The 22,470-nt window shown below is 34.5% G+C and overlaps 1 protein-coding gene and 1 long non-coding RNA gene across 3 annotated transcripts in view; one reads left to right on the top strand and one right to left on the bottom strand.

Moving 5' to 3' along the window:
• Positions 2,159-4,013, bottom strand: LOC110271825. 2 transcript variants are annotated; one of them, XR_002362605.1, is made up of 2 exons: positions 3,917-4,013; positions 2,159-2,386 (listed from the first exon to the last, which is right to left on the bottom strand). It is a non-coding gene; the product is annotated as an uncharacterized LOC110271825 (long non-coding RNA). The 2 variants fall into 2 exon arrangements; XR_002362604.1 differs by lacking the exon at positions 3,917-4,013 and adding an exon at positions 2,478-2,587 and having other exon boundaries at positions 2,326-2,386.
• The window catches only part of LOC107643270 (protein phosphatase 2C 70-like), a 4,290-nt gene continuing 4,028 nt past the window's right edge, over positions 22,209-22,470 (top strand). Inside the window, 1 exon segment of the mRNA XM_016346861.2 lies at positions 22,209-22,466. Within this exon segment, the coding sequence (XP_016202347.1) occupies positions 22,364-22,466 (103 nt within the window). The 5' untranslated portion in view covers positions 22,209-22,363.

Raw genomic sequence — 22,470 nt, 5'->3', positions numbered from 1 at the left:
CGGCTGCTTTTAACAAGCAGGTATATCTAAAGTGGTTGCTACCCCCTAATAGTTTAGACATTATTATTAGAGAAGAGTGCTATTCTTTCTCTTAATTCTTTTTTTTTTTTTTTTTTTTATTTTCAGTAAAAAAAAAACACACATCCATTTGGTGAGAGTCGTAAGAAATCCTTGAACTAGTAATGGTACATGGTTGGAATTTATTGAGATTGTCAAATTTTACATTGACCTTAAATAGAAATGTCTTGCCAAGAAACAAATTCAGTTCATCCAAAAAAGAATCTTTAGAAACTTCCTAACAATCATCAAATTAAATTTATTAGGAATTAATGAAATATATAGTAACATGTAAAAAGTTAATCCATATATTGATAAATGAATAATTAAACCTTTCCAATTGAAATGCTACGAAGATCATTGCCAGACATGCCAAGGAAGCTAGATGCAGCATTCTCAAAAAGAACAAAAGTAGCAGGTGGAGAATTTCCAAAACAATACAATGAAGGTATTCATCCAACGGTGCATGGTCAAAAAACGAAGAAAAATCTTAAAGAAGAAAGAATGATAAATCAAATTGAATGAAACTAAGAGATTGCCTCATGGAGATGACGATCTAAACTGGGAGTTCTTTGGATTTTACGGAGCAACTTGACAGAGCTTGCTAGAATGGCAGACGACATTAAAGTAGAATCTTCAAAAATTAACTGGTTGCGAGCTTTCTAGTAGTTCCAGCAAATGATGACAAGCAATTGAGGATTACGGTCAGTATTCTTCAACGGGTTAAGCATCTCTGTTGATGCAGTCTACCATGTCCAAAAGTCGTTAGGGCTATGAGGGGAAAGATAGTCACGAAGATAACTATGAGACCATACTTCTTTGATTCTAGAGCAATCGATCAAATAATGAGTAATTGTTTCTGTTGCTTCATGACAGCAGGGGCATATTGGCGATATAGATGGGATGCAGTGGTGAATCTGAGCAAGCACCGAAAGCCGACCATGGAAAGCTTTCCAGATAAATAGCTTAATTTTGTGAGGTAAGTTCAACTTTCATATATCAATCTACGATTTTTTCTGCTGCATATAAATAGCCAATTCTGTAACCTGAAACTTATCATATTGCTTGGATTTGTTCAAATCCCATTGCAATTTATTCCTACTCTGCTAAATTTTAACTGACCAAATCCTGTCTGCAACGTCTTTGGGAAATAATTCTCAAATGAGATTTTGATTCCAATTCCTGTTTTCAGTAATTAGGTCTTTAACTCTTGGAACCAACTTAGAAATAGCTTGTCTGTTTGGCATGTCAGAAATCATTAAAAGATATGGAGGAGGTAGCCAAAGATCCTCAAAGGTTCAGATATTCTCTCTAGTACCCACAACCTAGTTAAGACCTTTTTCAACAATCTTTCAGCCTTCCAGTATGCTTCTCCATCTCAAAGAAGGTAATACTCCAAGTTCCGCAGTTATAGCATTACCATTCCTAAAGTATTTACCTCTTAGGATTTTGGATAATAGGGAAGTAGGCTGTGTTACGAGTCGCCAAAACTGTTTGCCTAAAAGCACCAGGTTTTGGATTCTGAGATCTTTAAATCCAAGGCCTCCTTCTCTTCGTGAGCGAGTCATAGTGTCCCAGCTAATCCAAGCCATCCGCCTTTCAGAACCTTTTTGTCCTACCAGAACTAAGAAAGTAGAGAGTGAATTTCTGAAATTAAACCATCAGGCAACTTGAAGCAAGACAATGTATAAATAGGAATAGCTTCTCCCACTGCTTTAATTAAGCAATACCTGTCTACCACCCGACGATAGAAGATTGCGCTTCCACCCTTGGATTCTTTTCCAAACCTTCTCTTTGATCATACTAAAAGAAGCCTTTTTTGATTTAGAGACTGTAAAAGGCAAACCAAGCACTACAAGAAAAAGCAATATTGTAACAAAAAAATTGTTACAAAAAATCGAAATTTTGAAACAAAAAGATTTTGTAACAAAAAAAGGGGCCGTTGCAGTATGTCCCGTTACAAAAAATTTGTGTAACAAAAAATAAAACTATTACAAATTAAATGCAAAATTTGCAAAATTATATTATTTTTTAATTAATTAATATATTAACTAATTTACTCAACAAGTCAACATTCATATAATATATAATAACATAGATAGTTCAAATATCTTTCATTTGACTAAGATTGTTTTATAAATATTTAACATATAAACTTTAAAGTACAAACTAACAAGACACATTGAAGAACCCTAATGAACTAGATAGATACATAGGACAAGAAAAACAAGGAATTATAAATCTCCAAAATATAAACTACAAATTACAAATTCCATCATGTTCATACATCTTCTTTCTCATGGAGAAGCTTCTAATAAGTGTCACACACCTGAAAAGACGACCAACAATAACAATATGATGTCAATTAATGCAATTCTAAAAAATTGTCTAGAAAATTTGAGCTTTACTGTCTCTAGTACCTATAGTTTCAAATTGTTCAGTTAGCACAAACATGTGAGGAAATCACACAGCCAACATAACCAAACAGTTCAACTCAAATTAAATGAGACCTACAACATTGAAAACAAGCATGGTTCTTCACGTCCTGTCACCTAAGGTTTGAAGCTCTATGAACAATGGCAGAGTTTTGCCAATATCAACAATCTATTGATATTCAAAACCCTATTGCATTACCAACCAAAGGTATAAGCACATGCTTATCAAAGCATCAATATCCTCATCACAGAAACTATACACCCATCCTAAATTTTCCATTCAACAAAAAAATCAATATACTTGGCAAAGGAACAAAAAAATTTACAGCAACAAAAGATTTAGCTAAGTGATTTTTTAAGTAACACAACAACAAATTTAACTATTCAAGTATTAAACTCAACCCAGTGATGTTATCCAGCAACAAAATTCAACCCTGTGATGTTATCCAATAACAAAATTCAACTCAATGATGTTATCCAGCAACAAAAAAATTTACTCAGGTTCAGCAATAATTCTAAAATACCAAATAATACAACAACAACAACAACAACCATCAGTCCACCATCATAAAATTCTAATTTCAAACCCGTGAGAGTGGCATAATAAGTCATTACTTGAATACTTGTTATTAATTTGTCCCTCTATATATAGGAAAATATATTTTTCTTTACTATCTCTCTCTTGTCTGATTAAAGTCTTTACATATATGTCTCGTTTTTTTCTCAAAAAGAAAGCATTTCAATAACTAAATAATTCATTTTCATTATTTCATACACTATTAGTGAAAAAAATAGATAATAATGCTATAAAATTAGTATAATTTATTATTTTCTAAAACAGAGAAGAGCGAGACAAGAAATTGAAAGGGACTAACAGAATTACTGTTCTCTATGAGTAAATTTTGAAAAAAACCCTTCCAAAACAAAATATATATGGATAATCTACTGTAATTTTCATATAACAATAATGTGTGTGATATTTAAATAAAAAATAAAAATAAAAACCTTCATAATCATCCACATGGTGTTTGAATGATAGTAATGTCCTTAGATTAACTATTAAGGCCATTAAAGCCATTCATCCTACCCAAAATTATTTATGCCTCTTAATTTGAAGAACAGTAAAACACACACTTATATAGGTACACTTGTTATTGTAGAGAAAGATAAGCTGAAGGCAATTAAGTTTTAACTCCGTTCACTCTTTAATTCTTCTATCTTTGGATATCAACTGTATTGTTACATTATTAATTCAGTTTGGGCTCATTAAGTAAAAAACCAAACACACCAGATTTCACTATATATTAAAACCCCAGAAATTCTAAAGAACTCTAGCCGTTGGTTGCAGGTATAATTATATTCAACCAATTCAAACTTCAAAATTAATGCAAGGCAGGTAAACAATAGATTCTATCATAACTTACCTCACTAGCACCAACAAGGATATATGATCCTACAGTTACATCATGCACATGAACACTCTTGTACGCCAAGTTGAATGTATTAGGAAGCTTATCACCACTGGTGTCAAGAATAAGTGCAAACTCAGAATGATTCTCTTTCAACTCTGAAATTGACATTGAAATTCTGAAAGAACTGGGTCGAAGGGAGCTCACCTGGGAAGCTGACCAACTGAACTAATGGTCGAAACAAGAAGACCCCCACCACCACCACTCAAGGGAGCAGATGCTGGTTTCGTCTGCTTCTGCAATTCACCATAATGGTATAAAAACAGCAGTAAATCAACCCTAAACACTAATAATCAGAAAAACAAAAGCATCAATCAACTACTAAACCTACATATATTACAATGTATCAACAAAATTTGAATGATCTGCCAACAAAATTTGGGAGGATGGTGTTTCTGATGGTATATTTGATGAAGCCATCCAGAACAACAATAATATAAAACAACAATATATTACACTATTGAATAATCTGCCTGAATCAACAAAATTACAATCAACCAAATATAATCAACAACAATAAAGAATCTGTTAGTACACGATAGAATTGCCTGACTCCTAAACCCTAAAACCCTTACGAAATCGACATATTAATCAGTTCCTTAGTTAATCAAATTACAACCCAATGAGGCAATAAGTCAATAACTGAATAAATTAAAAAAATTAAAAAAATACCTGAGAAGAGGGAGACCAAGCACGGCAAAGCAAAGTCTGGCAAGGGGAAGGCAGCAGTGACGGTGAGCCACGCCGGACGAGGGCGCGACGACAACGACAACAACGCGAGATGCTATCACACAGAGGAGGCGACAAACCAGGAAGGAGATACACAGGGGCCGACGCGAGAGTCATGAGACGAAGCAGAGTAGCCCAACGGCGACGCATCAGTGGTGAAGGAACAGCGATCTCCAACGGCGAGCTTGGTAGCGACCAGGCGCGACAGAGCTGGCAGCGTCCTCTCCTCTATCGCGTTTCCCGCAACAGCAGCTCTCTGTCTCAACGTCTCACTCTCTCCCCTCTTCGTCAACGTCGACGGCGACGCGTGGGACAGCGGCTCCATGGCGGTGAGGCGCGACGCCGGCGCGGTCTTCTCATTCTCCTTCTCTTCTTCTCTGTTTCGCGTGTCTGTGTGTAAGGGTATGTTGTGTGTGTCTCTTACGTTGAAGGAGGGTGAGGCTGCGGCTGTTAGGGATAAAAATTGGGAAAATTAGGGTTTTGAAATTAATTTAGGAATTAGAGTTAGAAATTAGGATTTTATAAAAAGAATAATGATAGATATGAATAGATATTTTTAAAATTATCTTAAAGATTTTAACATTTTAAAAAAAAAAATTTCAGTTACAAAAATTCTTGTATTTTGTGACAAACAAATAACTTGTTACAAACAATATTGAATTTTGTGACAAATTAATTTTTTGTTACAAAATAATTGGAGTTTTTGAAACAAATGGATATTTTGTTACAAAATATTTTAAAATTTGGCAACAACTTCATCTTTTGTTACAAAATATTTTAAAATTTTGCAACAAAAAACTGGTTCCTTACGAAAGCCAATATAATTTGTAACAAAAAAAACCAAGTCGTTACAAAATATCAAAACGTTTTGTAACAAATTGTATTGTTGTTACAAAACATTATTATTATGTAACAATTACTAATTTTTGTTACAAAAAATAATTTTTTGTAATAATTTTAAATTTATTACAAAGTTTTTGTTACAAATGTTTCATTTTCTTGTAGTGAAGGTATCTATCCTAGGTCCAATATGATTAATATTCATAAAGTTAGCCAGTAGTGTACGAGTAGTGGAGGGAGTATTGTGCCTAAAGAACACAACAAATTTATTAAGATTACCCTCTGACCAGTGATGCTTTCATAAGAATTCAATAAATGTAGGATGTTTGAACATGCTTCAGGATTAGCCTTACAGAATAAGATGGAATCATCAGCAAAGAGGAGGTGGTTGACCTTGGGACATCGCCTATGTATCTGAAGACCGTGAATTAGTCTGTTTTGTTCTGCCTTGTATAGCAAGAAGGAGAGACCTTCTGCACAGAAAAGAAAAAGATAGGGAGATAGAGGATCTCCTTGTCGAATACCTCTATTTGGTTTGAAAAAATCATAGGATTGTCCTTCCACAATGACAGAATAAGAAAAAGTTGTCACTAATTCTCAAATCCACATGATCCACCGGGAGTCAAAACCAAACTTCTCCAATATAAACAAAAAAAAGTGCCATTCCACCCTATCATATGCCTTACTCATATCTAATTTTAGCGCCATTTCATTTTCGAGTCCCTTTTTTTTCGTTCTTCAAGTAATGCATACACTCATGAGCAATTAGGATATTATCAGAGATTAATCTGTCTTTAATCAAACCACTCTGCATAGGACTAAGTAGTCTATTCATCATACCTTGAAGTCTATGTATAAGTACTTTAGAGATAATCTTGTAAAAGACTGAGGATAGACTTATTGGTCTTAACTGAGTCATATCTTTAGCATTAGAAATCTTGGGAACAAGACAGATCTGAGTGTGGTTAAAATCCTTCAAAATTTTGCCCCCTGAAAAGAAGCTTTTAACTGTTCAAAACACATCACCACTAAGTATGTTCCAGAAGTTTTGAAAAAATTTTGCTGTCATACCATCATCTCCTAGAGCACTTTGAGGATGAATGCAAAATGTTGCACGTTTCACTTCTTCCATAGTCACTGGCCTTTGAAGCCTACGGTTCATGTGAGCTGTAACCTTAAGTTCAAAATCAGTAAACAAAGGTTCAGAGTTCTCATGACAAGTGGAGGAGAAGATATCCTGGAAATAAGATTCAGCCACAGAAGTAATACCAACATTTGAAGTAGCCCCTTCACCATCACTGCCAGTTAGTTGCCAAATTTTATTTCTTCGGGTTTGATTTCTAAATTTCTGATGGAAGAAAGCTGTATTCTGATCACCGAATTTGAGCCATTTGACTCTAGACTTATCTTTCCAATAAGATTTCTCGTTTTGCAATGCTTTCTCAAATTTGTCCTCTATTTCTGAAATGATGTCGCCTCCATGAATTCCTGTTAAACGAAGTTCCTCTAATTCAAACTGTAGTAAATCAATCTCCACCTTCGAATTAGATCTGTGTTCTTGCTGCTATCTGACAATCTTATGCCAACAACGCTTTATTTTTTGAGCTAGGATATATGATAAACCCATATTTTATGATATATTTTGTGCTTAGTTTGAGTGATTTATTCAATCCTTCACCCACTTATTCATGTTAATTGCATGGTTTTACTTTCCCTTCCTTATTATGTGATGTATGTGAAAAACATATTTCCTATGCTTTTAAATTAATTATTTTAATCACCTTTAATTCCATTCGATGCCGTGATTAGTGTGTTGAGTAGTTTCAGATCTTCTAAGGCAGGAATGACTCAAAGGATGGAAAGGAAACATACAAAAATGGAAGGAAAGTGCAAAACGGAGTTCTGAAGAAACTGGCATCCATGCGATCGCATGGACGACGCGATCGCGTGCCAAGCGCGAATCAATAGCGACGCGGCCACATGACTGACGCGACCGCGTGGCAAGAAAAAAGCTCCTAATGACGCGACCGCGTGACCCACGCGGACGCGTGACAGAGGCTACGCACCAGAAATTGCAGAAAATGCTCATTGCGAATTCTGAAGCCCTTTTTGGCCCAAATCCAAGTCCAGAAGGTATAAACCAGAGGTTATGAAGTGAGAGAATGCATCCATTCAGGGGGAGACTCCACTTTAGTTTAGTTTTCATGATTTAGATTTAGTTTAGAGAGAGATTCTCTATCTCTTTAGGATTAGAATTTAGAATTAGGATTTTTATTCACTTTCAGGGTTATCTCTTTTGATCAGGTTAAATATTCCTTTTATTTACTTCTGCAAGCCACTTTATGAATCCTTTCATGTTACAGATTGCTCTTTTATTAATGTTAATTGAGGTATTTCAGTTTCATATTGATTTCTTTTATTTATGCTATTGTTGCTTTTACTCTGAAGACATCCTTATTCCAAGTAGATTTACTTTTCTCCTTTTGGTCTTGGTTAAGAAATCAGTAACTTAGGAGTTATCAAACTCAAACGTGATCGATAATTGTTATCTTTGTTAATTGAATTGAACTTCTATAATCCCAATCTTTTCTTAGGAAATAAATAGGATTCGAAGATCAAACCAATTAACCCCTTGACCTTCCTTTATCTTAGTAAAGGTTAACAAAGTGGAATTAAGATTCAACCATCATCATCATTGATAAGGATAGCTAGGATAGGACCTCTAATTTCTCATACCTTGCCAAAAGTTTGCTTTACAGTTATTTATTTATTCTAATTGCCATTTAATTTACTTGTCATCAAATTACTCGTTCCTCATTCTTGAAACCCCAAATTTAAAAATCTCCATAACCAATAATAAGAACATACTTCCCTGCAGTTCCTTGAGAAGACGACCCGAGTTTAAATACTCGGTTATCAAATTTAAAACGGGTTTGTTACTTGTGACAATCAAAACGTTTGCACGAAAGGGATTTTTGTTGGTTTAGAGACTATATCTACAACGCGACTGTTTTTATGACATTCTTTACTGGCAAAAATTCTCGCTCGTCAAAATGGCGCTGTTGCCGGGGAACTGCTAACGTGTGCCTTATTATTGGTTATTGTACATATTTTTCTTTTACTTGTTTATTTATTTTTGTTTTTCCTTTTTAATTTTATTTGCTACTATGAACTCTCACCCCTCTCGCTTTGAGTTTGGTTCTAACTTTGTTGAAGGAAATAGAAGTTAAAGCAGGAATATGCATCAAGGTCAGACCAATCAAGGATGAATGGAGCCAAGAGGATCTAATCAACCCTTTAGGCAACAACACCCTCCAAGATATCATGGACAACGACCATTCTACAATGCATACCCAGCTGATAGATATGGTGGACAACCTTTTAACTACCAACAAGCCCCACCCCGTGCCCATAGACCAACCTCTCAACATAACCTCGAACCGCCCCACTCACAAGATTCTCTTCACCATTCGCCACCGTATGATCCTTTTTCACCCCAGTTCCAATCCAATCACTCCCAAGCACCACCACTTCCCTATGTTTCATATCCAAATCCATCACCCTGAGAATCAGAGGTTCGCCTCAAGGCAACAGTAAATAAACTTCAAGCAACTATTCGACAACTGGAGCAAGCAGTGATTCAATTAGTTTCTAGACGCACGAACATTCAAGGACCAACCACAGTCCCATGTGGACAATCTAATGAAGAGCGTAGCATGAAGGAGATATTAGAAACTCCAGTGGACAAGACAGAGCATGAATTCATACTCGAACAAGTAGAAGAAGCTGTCATTATACAAGAAGAAGAGTTGGTTGAAGATCTAGGAGACGCTGAACCTCCATGGGAATTCAGAGAGAACTCTGTCAAGGACGTTACAGTTGATGCTAAGGAGGATATTGCACAATCCCCAAGGCAAGTCGTTTATGAAGAACTAAACAGAATAACCCAAGACACAAATTCCCTTGATGATGATAGTCACAAGTCAAACTCTCTTAGTAATGAACTTACATCTGCAAGTGAGTTCTCTAAGATTGACGAATCTTTCCCAAATGAATACGAAGATGATGCAGAGGTAGATTTCTCTCAACCTCCAATCTATGACTCAAGTGATGAGGAAGACGTAGAAGACTTTGACCAGGGTGATGATGCATTTGAAGATCCTTGCAAGGAAGTGGAGGAATTCACAGAAGATTATCAGGGAGTAGAACTTACAAAACCACTGGAAACACCTATTCCAAGGCCATTACCACCTAATACAAGCTTCAAGTGGGTACAATCCTTAACCTTTAACTTTACTTTTTCACTTGAATACAGTTTGCTTGAAGCAGATGGCCAGCTTAGAGCTCTCTGTGGCTTTAAGAATAAGAGGGAAATGGCTCGTGCTCAGAGCTGGTGCACAAGGTTCAATAAGGTTCCACACTTCAACTCGAAGTGCACGGATTGGCATCAAAATCAATCGGATGGATCTCGGAAAATGTTTGGTTACCATGGTGAGAATTTACTTTTTAAACCGCCCGGATGGAAACATGGAGATCAAGACGGAGGCAGGTTTAAAAACAAGGCTTGGGATCCTGGAATCTATTCTGACATTCGTCACCCCGGGAGCCTGAAGATCTGTTTGAAGCTGCTCAGAAGCTTTACATGCCTAGTTTGGGACCCCGGAGGATATTGGCATTCCAAGCACTGGTAGAAATTTCTGGATGAATTTAAACACAAGCCACCATAACAGGAAGCTCTTCAAATGTCCAACTTAAGGACTTTAACTAAAAGTGTTAGGTGGGAGACAACCCACCATGGTATGATCGTTTCTCTTTAATTTTTATTTAGTTTTATTTGTTTTCAAGTTTTGTTTTGTTTTATTATATTGAACCTGGAATTTTGCATATCACTCATATTAGTCATTGCATTCTGCATTTTTCATGTATAAAAAAAAAGGGGGTGCGCGACGCGACCGCATCATCCATGCGATCGCGTCAAATGGCGAACCACACTTCCCACGCGACCGCGTCATCCACGCGGCCGCGTGACCTGGAGATCGGCGTAAACATCCAACGTCCATAAAGTTAGGCTGGAATCGTGCGGCCGTTGTGCGTCTAGCACAAAATGGCCCACGCGATCGCATGCCCCATACGATCGCGTCACATGCACACAACTAATCCCACGCGACCGCGTGAGCGACGCGACCGCATCGCATGAATTGCACGAACACCCCCTAGGAGACAGAGAGTTATGCTGGAACGACGCTGGATTCGTGCATTTAGCACAAATTCCAGCGACGCGATCGCATGCCCCATGCGATCGCGTCATTTACTCTTTTTGCCCTCTACACGATCGCGTCACCCATGCGATCGCGTCAACCACCTTTTTCGCTCCAGCCATGCGACTGCGTGCCCCACGCGGCCGCGTGGATTCAAAAATATAACCCCCCCAGTCACGCGAAACCCTACATTCGCGCAGCCCCCCCCACTTCCTCTTCTCCCTCTCTTCTTCCCCAACCCTCAACCACCACCACCCAGCCACCACCGCGCCACCACCCTGACGCCACCCCCCCAGCCACCTCTGTACCCCAACCTCCTTCTTTCGCCTTCCAGGTTCCGCAACACGCAATCCCTTTTATCCGTTCGTAGTTTATTCTCATTTTTTTCCGTTTATGTTCATGTTAGGATAGTTAGATATGCATGTTGTAGTGGATTTTAGGTTGTTAGGTAGCCTAGGATGTGGTTAGTGGATTTAGGTCTGTTTACTTGCACTGTTCTTGTTTCTGTTTTATCAAATGTGCAATTCTGCTGTTGATGTGTTCATGTTCATATGCTGTACTTTCCTGCATTTGCTGCTCTTTACACTGAATTTTCATGCTTATATTCATTATATGTAACTGCAGCTTGATTTTTTAATTCATATGAACTGTTTGATTGCTGTTTATTTTCCGGAAAAATCCATTTTTAGCCGGAATGCTGCCCAAATTTTTATAAATCTTTTTTACTTTCATTCATGTTTTGGTTTTGGAATTTTGATCTCTATTCTCCACTACCTTAACCAAACCATTCCATGAATGCCAGGGCATGCATTCTTATCCTCTTTGATTTCCTGGTTCCTAAACTGCAATTTTGATGTTTGATTCCTATTTTTGCTTTCTTTATCTCTATTTGAATCATCATCATACTGTTTTATTTGTTTGAATATGAGTTTCCTATAGCTCCTACCTGTGATTACTTGTTACTTGGACTATTTTCATTATGCCTCTTACTTTAACACATTTTTCACCGACTCACTAATTTTAACTCTAACCAACCTAACCTTTTCAAAACTTCTTTTTCACTTTATTTTAGCATTCTAACCAAGGCATGATGTTAATTTTTCTATTTAACTTGCATTCAATTACATTTTGGATTGTGATTTCTTCTTTTCCGACTTTTCAATCCTATACAATCCTAAATGCACATTCTATTTAACTCATATTCATTATCCTATTGCTCCTTTGCCACTTTGTGTTTTCTTTGACTATTTGCCTATTTGCTTTCCTATTTTTACTATATCCTGGTTTTCTATTTTTCAGGATGTCAGATTCCCAGAGACGGGGCAAAGGCAAGGCCACTACTGGCAAAAGGAAACGAGGCGAAGCCTCCGTGTCTATCATCGACCTCATGCACGACGCCTCCTTGCGGGAGAAAGCCTTTACCCCGCAGGAGAAGGCCGACCAACTACTTCCCGCCACTGACCCAGTAAAGTTTGCAAACCGATACTGTGAGCTGAAGTATCCGGTGTTTGCAAACTCCAGGAACCTATACCTGGAGCGGACTTTGAAGATCCCAGAAGAACTCCAACAATACACCTCTGATCAGATCAAACAACGAGGCTGGTTCTTTCTGGAGATACCTCTGACTGAGGTTAATGCATCTTGGGTTAGGGAATTCTACTGTAACTACTTCAAAACTTCCCTAGATGCAGTAAACCTCAGAGGGAAGCAGATATTGGTTACTGAGAAGGCAATAGAAGAGGTTCTGAAACTTCTGCCTAAGACTGATCAGACAGATGGCTATCAGAAAGCTGAAGAGGATATGCGCTTCATGAAGTTTGACTGGGATGTAGTCAAGGCCCGGATTGCCCTTGACCCATCAGTTCCTTGGATCATGGGTCAGAACACCACCATGCCCAAAGGGATCAAGCGGATCTACCTGAACGATGAGGCTCGGCTATGGCATCAGATATTCAGCAACTACATCATGCCGAGTACTCACGAGACTGAGATACCAGCCGCTATGATCACCCTCCTTTGGTGTGTGATGGAGGGCAAGGACCTGTACCTGCCACGCTTTATCCGACACTACATGGCCAGGGTCCACGTCTGCGGAACTCTTCCCTTTCCCTATCTGGTTACACAGCTGGGCCGTCGAGCTGACGTGCCATGGGAGGATGCTGATGAGAGGCCACCTACTGCAGAGTGCAAGAAGCTTATCCCGCACAGCAGGGACTTCCTGGCCTTGGGCTACAGACCCCCATTCCTGACTGCCACTGCTGATGATACGGCTACACCATCTGCCGGTCCATCTTCCTCCACTGCTGCACCATCTACACCTGCCACCACCACTGCACCTCCACCTGCCACAGATCCTGTCTATCATCTGGTGCACCGCTTGTTTCGACGACTTGACCAGATGGAGCATCACAACAAGCGACGCTACGAGCACCTGAAGCTGATGATACGATCCGGCGACATTTCCTCCGAGCCAGACACACCTTCTGAGGCATCTGAGGAGGAGGCAGATGCGCCCGAGGCAGAGACCCATCCCCAGGGAGAGGCAGAGCAGGCAGACACCCAGCAGGCAGCACCCCAGCAGATCCAGGCTGTAGACCCTGAGATCCCCATTCAGACAGCCCCTTATCTACAGCAGCCAGACCCCCAGCCAGCCACCACAGAGACACCAGCTACCATCCCTTCTAGTGATGACACCCCTTCACACCCTGCTTGAGTGAGCATCAGAGACGATGCTTCATTTTAAGTGTGGAGAGGTCGCCATCTCTGGCGTATTATTTTGGTGAACCACTACAGACTCTTTTTCTTTTATTTTGGATATTTTTCTGTATTTTTCTCTTTATTTTTATTTTTTATTTTCTGAGTACTTATACATTGCTTATTTTATGTATTTTTACTCTATTTCTACATGCTGCACTTTAGTTCATATTTTTAGTTATTTAGTTTAGTTGCAGTTCTAATTTATTAGTTATAGAAAATTGTGGATTAATTAGTATAGTTTACCCTTTTTAGCATAAGATAGCTTAGTTTAAATTGAAATATAAAAAGGAAGTAAACTAGAGCCTTTAACAGACTTAAATCCATAAACCTTGTATATATCGCATTGCATCATGTAGTTAAGTTAACAACATTTCATCAAGGAGAAACACTAGAACTTTAAAGCCATTCAATATAATTTTTACATTGAGAATAATGAGAATTTTTAACTAAACCTGCATGACATACATAAGTGATAAATGATTTTTGAGCTAGAGAATACACAGCCTGTGAGTTTTGAGCTTAATTGTATGGTTACATTCAAACTATAATTTTTATTCCTGTGTGTTCCGCCCTTCTTTTATATTCTGATGTTATTTACTTTGTTTTAATCTATATGTCCAATTATAGAATATAGAATATAGAATATAGATACATACCAAAAGAATGATTGAGGCCATTATTTGAATTTAGCTCACTTATCCCAAAATAACCTACCTTTTACACCACCCTTGTTAGCCCCCTTGAGCCTTTAAATCCCTTTTTATTCTATTAGCCACACTACTAGCCTTAAGCAGGAAAATAAAATAAAATCCCAAGTTGAATCCTTGGTTAGCTTAAGATAGAAAAATATAAATAGTTTAAATACGGGAAACCTATTAGGAACATGGATGATAAAAACAAAAGGTAGAATAGTTGAAAAGAATAAAATAACTCAAACTAAGAAATTTTGGGAAGCATGCTCATGAGAAATCAAAGTGATTAAATTACCATGTGCATTAAAAAAAAGAGAGAAGTTATTTTTCAGCATTTAATAAAAGGGATACAAAAGAATTCCCCAAATGCAAAAATAAAAGCAATGCACATGGGATAAAAGAATAAAAAAAATTGAAACATGAGCATGTAACATCAAGTGGGAAAATATGGGAAAATAGGTAAAAGAAGTTTTGTTTTACTAAGTATGTATGTTAGGTGAGATCTTAGTCTAATTAAAGATTCACTTATTAGCTCACTTAGCCTTATACATATATCCTCACCTTTACCTGGGCCCCATTACAACCTTAATTAAAGACCTCATAATTTTTGGTATGACTGTATTCTATAATTGTTGATTGGTTAGATGAAGAACAAAGTTATAGAAAGGAAGAATAAAAAGAGGAATAGAGTATTAACCCAATAAACACTGAGTGACTAGAGAGTAAACACAAATCCAGTGAGAGTTCAATAGCTCATTAACATTTATCTCTGTTTGAATTTCTAATTGTCTTGCAAGTTCATAAAATGCTTTTTCTCCCATCTCAATTGTAAAAGTGCTTATTGAATATCTAAGGCTTGGCTATATATATATATATATATATATATATGTGTCCTTGAGGATGTGAATTAATTTAACTACCTGTAAGCTTTATATATGAGTGAATAAATTAGAGTTGCATGACTCATTTAGGTAGTTGCATTTTAGAATAGGTTACATTGCATGACATTCCATTACTTTAACCTTACTTATTACCTTGGATTTAGCATGAGGACATGCTATTGTTTAAGTGTGGGGAGGTTGATAAACCCATATTTTATGATATATTTTGTGCTTAGTTTGAGTGATTTATCCAAGTGGGGATGAATTAGACACAGAAAAGAAATTAAGAGAATAAAGTAGAAGAAGATGTGACAAAGAAATAAAAGGATAAACAAGACAAGAATTGAAATTGAATAGAAAAGATAAATTGTAATTAAAATAAAAACAAAAAGGATAGGTTAGAATTGATTACAAAGAGAATCACTCTACTTTCTACCCAATTTCTTGACGCAACAAGAAAGGACTCCTCAACCTAACTTGTCAACGCCATTGTTTAGAAATTGAATCGAAGAGACTCCTCAGCCTTCTACTCAATTCCTTGATGCAATAAGAGAGAGACTCCTCAACCTCAATTGTCCACACCATGGTTTCATCATGAAACCAAAAAAGGGATTTTCAAACCTCTAAATCATTCTATACTACGATTAACCCAATTTATGAGATATTTGTAATCTATTATTAGGTTAAAATATAGAAAACCCTGTGCCCACAAACATAAGGCCCAATTTAGTAATTAAATAAACAAAATCAAAATACATCAAATTAAATTAAATCATTCTAAAAATATAAACTAATATCTTCTAAATAACACTTGAAATCTTCATGTCACGAATATTTGAAGCACGTATCATTCTCCTCCTCTTCAAAAAAGATTCGTCATCGAATATTGTAGGTAAAAAAATAGTATATGAAAAGGACAATAATTACAAGGAAGATAATTTTTTTCTTTCTCTTTTTGTAAATATTTTTATTTTTTTTTTCTTTTTTTATGCACTATATGCTTTTTTTATTTTTTAAGCAATAAAATCAACAATAATGACAAAATAATAATGAAACGCAAACGAAAATAAGAACACAATAACTTAAAGAAAGACACGACAGATACTGCACTCTCTTTTTATGATAAAAGAAGAATAAATATAGATTAATAAAAAATAATCTAATACCTGAGCTCTGATAACAAATGATAAAAAAATTAAAAATAAACAAGATAAAAATTGAAATTGAATGAAAAAACATAAATTGCAATTGAAACAAAAATAAAAAAGATAGATTGAAATTGAGTACAAAGAGAATCACTCTACTTTCTACCCAATTTTATTGACGCAACATAAAAGAGACTCCTCAACCTAACTTGTCAACGCCATAGTTTGAAAATTTAATCGAAAGGGCTCCTCAACCTGCTACTCAATTCCCCGATGCTACAAGAGAGGGACTCGTCAACCTCAATTGTCCATACCATGGTTTCATCACGAAACCAAAAAGGAGATTTTCAAACCTTTAAATCATTCTGTACTACGACAACCCTAGTTTATGAGGTATTTATAGCCTCTTATTAGGTTAAAGTATAGAAAATCCTGAGCCCACAAACATAAGGCCAAATCTAGTAATTAAATAAATAAAATCAAAATATATCAAATTAAATTAAAACATTCTAAAAATATAAACTAATATCTTCTAAATAACACTTGAACTCTTCATATCACGAATATTTGAAGTACGAATCATTTTCCTCCTCTTCAAAAAAGATTCGTCCTCGAATCTTGTAGGTAAAAAATAGTAGATGAAAAGAACAATAATTACAAGAAAGATACTTTCTTTCTTTCTTTGTTTTTTTTTGTTTTCCTTTTATTTTTTTTTTTTGCATTGTGTTTTTTTTATTTTATTTTTTAAACAATAAAATAAATAATGATGACTAAACAATAATGAAACGCAAACGAAAAATACGAATACAAGAACATAAAGAAAGACGCGACAGACACTGGATCTTTTTTTATATTAAAACGAGATCAAATATAGATTAATAAGAATTAATCTAAAACCTAAGCTCTGTTACCAAATGATAAAGAAATAAAAGGATAAATAAGACAAGAATTGAAATTGAATAGAAATGATAAATTTTAATTGAAATAAAAACAAAAAGAATAGGTTGAAATTGAGTACAAAGAGAATCACTTTACTTTCTACCCAATTTCTTGACGCAACAAGAAAGGGATTCCTTAACCTAACTTGTCAACGCCATAGTTTGGAAATTGAATCGAGAGGACTTTTCAACCTTCTACTCAATTCGCCGATGCAACAAGAGAGGAACTCCTCAACCTCAATTGTCCACACCATGGTTTTATCACGAAACCAAGATGGGGATTTTCAAACCTCTAAATCATTCTATACTACAACTATCCTAATTTATGAGGTATTTATGGCCTATTATTAGGTTAAAATATAGAAAAAACTGAGCTCACAAACATAAGGTCCAATCTAGTAATTAAATAAACAAAATCAAAATATATCAAATTAAATTAAAACATTCTAAAAATATAAACTAATATCTTATAAATAACATTTGAACTCTTCATATCACGAACATTTGAAGCACGTATCATTCTCTTCCTCTTCAAAAAAGATTCGTCCTCGAATCTTGTAGGTAAAAACATAGTATATGAAAAGCACAATAATTACAAGGAAGATAATTTTTGTTTTTTTTTTGTATATTTTTCTCTCTCTCTTTTTTTTGCATTGTATGTTTTTTTTTATTTTTTTAAACAGTAAAATATGCAACATGAAAGGGACTCGTCAACTTAACTTGTCAACGTCATAGTTAAAGAATTGAATCGAAGAGACTCATCAACTTTCTACTCAATTTTCTGATGCAACAAGAGAGAGACTCCTCAACCTCAATTGTCCACACCATAGTTTCATCACGAAACCAAAAAAGGAGTTTTCAAACCTCTAAATCATTCTATACTACGACTACTCTAATTTATGTGGTATTTATAACCTATTATTAGGTTAAAATATAGAAAACCCTGAGCCCACAAACATAATGCCCAATCTAATAATTAAATAAACAAAATCAAAATATATCATGTTAAATTAAAGCATTCTAAAAATATATACTAATATCTTCTAAATAATACTTGAACTCTTCATATCACGAACATTTGAAACACGTTTCATTCTCCTCCTCTTCAAAAAAGATTCGTCATCGAATCTTGTAGGTAAAAGAATAGTATATGAAAATGACAATAATTACAAGGAAGATAATTTTTTTTCATTCTCTTTTTCTATATATTTTTCTTTTTTTTTTGTTTTTTTTTTGCACTGTATTTTTTTTATTTTTTAAGCAATAAAATCAACAATAATGACAAAACAATAATGAAACGAAGACAAAAACATGAACACAATAACTTAAAGAAAGACGCGACAAATACTGGACTCTCTTTTTATGATAAAAGAAGAACAATTTTATAGATTAATAACAAATAATCTAATACCTGAGTTCTGATAACAAATGATAAAGAAATTAAAGATAAACAACATAAAAATTGAAATTGAATAAAAAACATAAATTGTAATTGAAACAAAAATAAAAAAGATAGGTTGAAATTGAGTACAAAGAGAATTACTCTACTTTTTACCCAATTTCTTGATGCAACATGAAAGGTACTCCTCAACCTAACTTGTCAACGCCATAGTTTGAGAATTGAATTGAAAGGGCTCCTCAACCTTCTACTAAATTTTTCGATGCAACAAGAGAGGGACTACTCAACCTCAATTGTCCACACCATGGTTTCATCACGAAACCAAAAAGGGGAATTTTTCAAATCTCTAAATCATTCTATACTATGACTATCCTAGTTTATGAGTTATTTATAGCCTCTTATTAGGTTAAAATATAGAAAATCTTGAGCCCACAAACATAAGATCCAATCTAGTAATTAAATAAACAAAATCAAAATACATCAAATTGAATTAAAATATTCTAAAAATATAAACTAATATCTTCTAAATAACACTTGAACTCTTCATATCACGAATATTTGAAACATGTATCATTCTCCTCCTCTTCAAAAAAGATTCGGCCTCAAACCTTGTAGGTGAAAAATAGTATATGTAAAGGACAATAATTACAAGGAAGATACTTTCTTACTTTCTTTTTTTGTTTTTTTCCTTGTATTTTTTTTTTGCATTGTATGTTTTTTTTATTTATTAAACAATAAAATTAACAATGATGACAAAACAATAATAAAATGCAAACGAAAAACACGAATACAAGAACATAAAGAAAGACGCGACAGACACTGGACTCTTTTTTCTTTTTTATTAAAACGTGATCAAATATAGATTAATAAGAATTAATCTATAATCTAAGCTCTGATACCAAATGATAAAGAACTAAAATGATAAATAAGATAAGAATTGAAATTGAATAGAAAAAATAAATTTTAATTGAAATAAAAACAAAAAGAATATGTTGAAATTGAGTACAAAGAGAATCACTCTACTTTTTATCCAATTTCTTAACGCAACAAGAAAGGGAATCCTCAACCTAACTTGTCAACGCCATAGTTTGAAAATTGAATCAAATAAACTCCTCAACCTTCTACTCAATTCCCCGATGCAACAAGAGAGGGACTCCTCAACCTCAATTGTTCACACTATGATTTCATCACAAAACTAAAGTGGGGGTTTTCAAACCTCTAAATCATTCTATACTATGACTATCCTAAATTATGAGGTATTTATAGCCTATTATTAGGTTAAAATATAGAAAACCCTGAGCCCACAAACATAAGGCCCAATATAGTAATTAAATAAACAAAATCAAAATATATCAAATTAAATTAAAACATTATAAAAATATAAACTAATATCTTCTAAATAACACTTGAACTCTTCATATCACGAACATTTGAAGTACGTATCATTCTCCTCTTCTTCAAAAAAAAAATTCGTCCTCGAATCTTATGGCTAAAAAAATAGTATATGAAAAGGACAATAATTACAAGGAAGATAATTTATTTTTCTTTTCCTTTTTGTATATATATATTTTTTTTCACTGTATGCTTTTTTTTAAGCAATAAAATCAACAATAAGGACAAAACAATAATAAAACGCAAATGAAAACCAGAACACAATAACTTAAAGAAAAACGCGACAGATACTGAACTCTTTTTTTATGATAAAAGAAGAACAAAGAATTGAATAAAAAAACATAAATTATAATTTAAATAAAAAAAAAAAGATAGGTTGAAATTGAATACAAAGAGAATCACTCTATTTTTTACTCAATTTCTTGACGCAACATGAAAGGGACTCCTCAACCTAATTTGTCAATGCCATAGTTTGATAATTGAATCGAAGGGCTCCTCAACCTTTTACTCAATTCCCCGATGCAATAAGAGAGACTCCTCAAGCTCAATTGTACACACCATGGTTTCATCACGAAGCCAAAAAGGGAGTTTCAAACCTCTAAATCATTCTGTACTATGACTACCCTAATTTATGACGTATTTATAGCCTCTTATTAGGTTAAAATATAAAAAATTTTGAGCCCACAAACATAAGGACCAATCTGATAATTAAATAAATAAAATCAAAATACATCGAATTAAATTAAAACATTCTAAAAATATAAACTAATATCTTCTAAATAACACTTGAACTCTTCGTATCACGAACATTTGAAGCACGTATCATTCTCATCCTCTTCAAAAAGGATTCGTCTTCGAATCTTGTAAGTGAAAAATAGTATATGAAAAGGACAATAATTACAAGGAAGATACTTTTTTTTTGTATATTTTTTCTTTTTTTAGCATTGTATGTTTTTTTATTTTTTAAATAATAAAATCAACAATAATGACAAAATAATAATGAAACGCAAACAAAAAACTCGAACACAAGAACATAAAGAAAGACGTGACAGACACTGGACTCTTTTTTTGTTTTATTAAAAAGAGATCAAATATAGATTAATAAGAATTAATCTAATACTTGAGCTCTGATACTAAATAATAAAGAAATAAAAGGATAAAAAAGACAAGAATTGAAATTGAATAGAAAAGATAAATTGTAATTGAAATAAAAACAAAAAGGATAGGTTGAAATTGAGTACAAAGAGAATCACTCTACTTTCTACCCAATTTCTTGACGCAACAAGAAAGGGATTCTTTAACCTAACTTGTCAACGCCATAGTTTGAAAATTGAATCGAGAGAACTTCTCAACCTTCTACTCAATTCCCCAATGCAATAAGAGAGGGTCTTCTCAACCTCAATTGTCCACACTATGATTTTATCACGAAATCAAAGAAGGGGTATTCAAACCTCTAAATCATTCTATATTATGACTAACCTAATTTATGAGGTATTTATAGCCTATTATTAGATTAAAATATAAAAAATCCTGAACTCACAAACATAAGGCCAATCTAATAATTAAATAAATAAAATTAAAATACATTAAATTAAATTAAAATATTTTAAAAATATAAATTAATATCTTCTAAATAATACTTGAATTTTTCATATCACAAATATTTGAAAGACGTATCAAAATGAAAAAGACTTTGACGAAGAAAAGGCAACAAAAAATAAAACCATGGAGGCAATACAATAAAATTCTAGCAGAGCATAGACGAATTCAAAGAACACTATGAAATATAAATATACGTTAAAAATAAATTATATCACATGTATATTTATATACCGGTTATAATTACATTGTACACATGTACCCGATAAAAATCATAAAATGCTTGTACTCTCTACAATGAACCAACCCTAGCTCGCTCGCTCGCTCAAATATTAAATTCACGTTTCCTTTGATTGTTTTCCTTGTCAAAGTAGCCATCCAATCTCTAATAAGTAAGTCTATTTGAAAAGAAAATTGTTTGATGTATAACACCTAAAAGAGATGGAATTGAGTCCATAATTCTTGTTTTCTACTCCTAAGTAAACGGTAAAAGAATAAAAGTAATATACAAATAAATCAATATAAGGCGATTAATTTAAGAATATTGATTGATAATATCAATGTTGGAAGTAAATAATAAATAGTAATTTGAAATTTGCAGAAGAAAAAGTGAATGTGGGTTGATAGGATGTAAGAAAAAGAGAAGAGAGAGTGACTATTTCAAAGCATAGGCGAGGTTGTCGCAAACCCAAACCCAAACCCAAATACCCAATCTGAAGAAGAGAGTAAGGTGTAAGAGAGAGAAGACAAAGAGAAGAAGAGACCGATCACGATGGCTACGCTACAAACCGTTGTTACTGTCATCCTTCTCCTTATGCTTCTTCTCATCCTCATCTTCCTTTTTTATCTCTTCAAACCATGGCGTTTCTTCTTCCGCTC

This window comes from Arachis ipaensis, chromosome B05 (genome assembly GCF_000816755.2).
Source record: "Arachis ipaensis cultivar K30076 chromosome B05, Araip1.1, whole genome shotgun sequence".
Lineage (NCBI taxonomy): Eukaryota > Viridiplantae > Streptophyta > Magnoliopsida > Fabales > Fabaceae > Arachis > Arachis ipaensis.
Note: the sequence above shows the minus strand (reverse complement) of the source record. Positions and strands in the feature narration are given on the sequence as shown.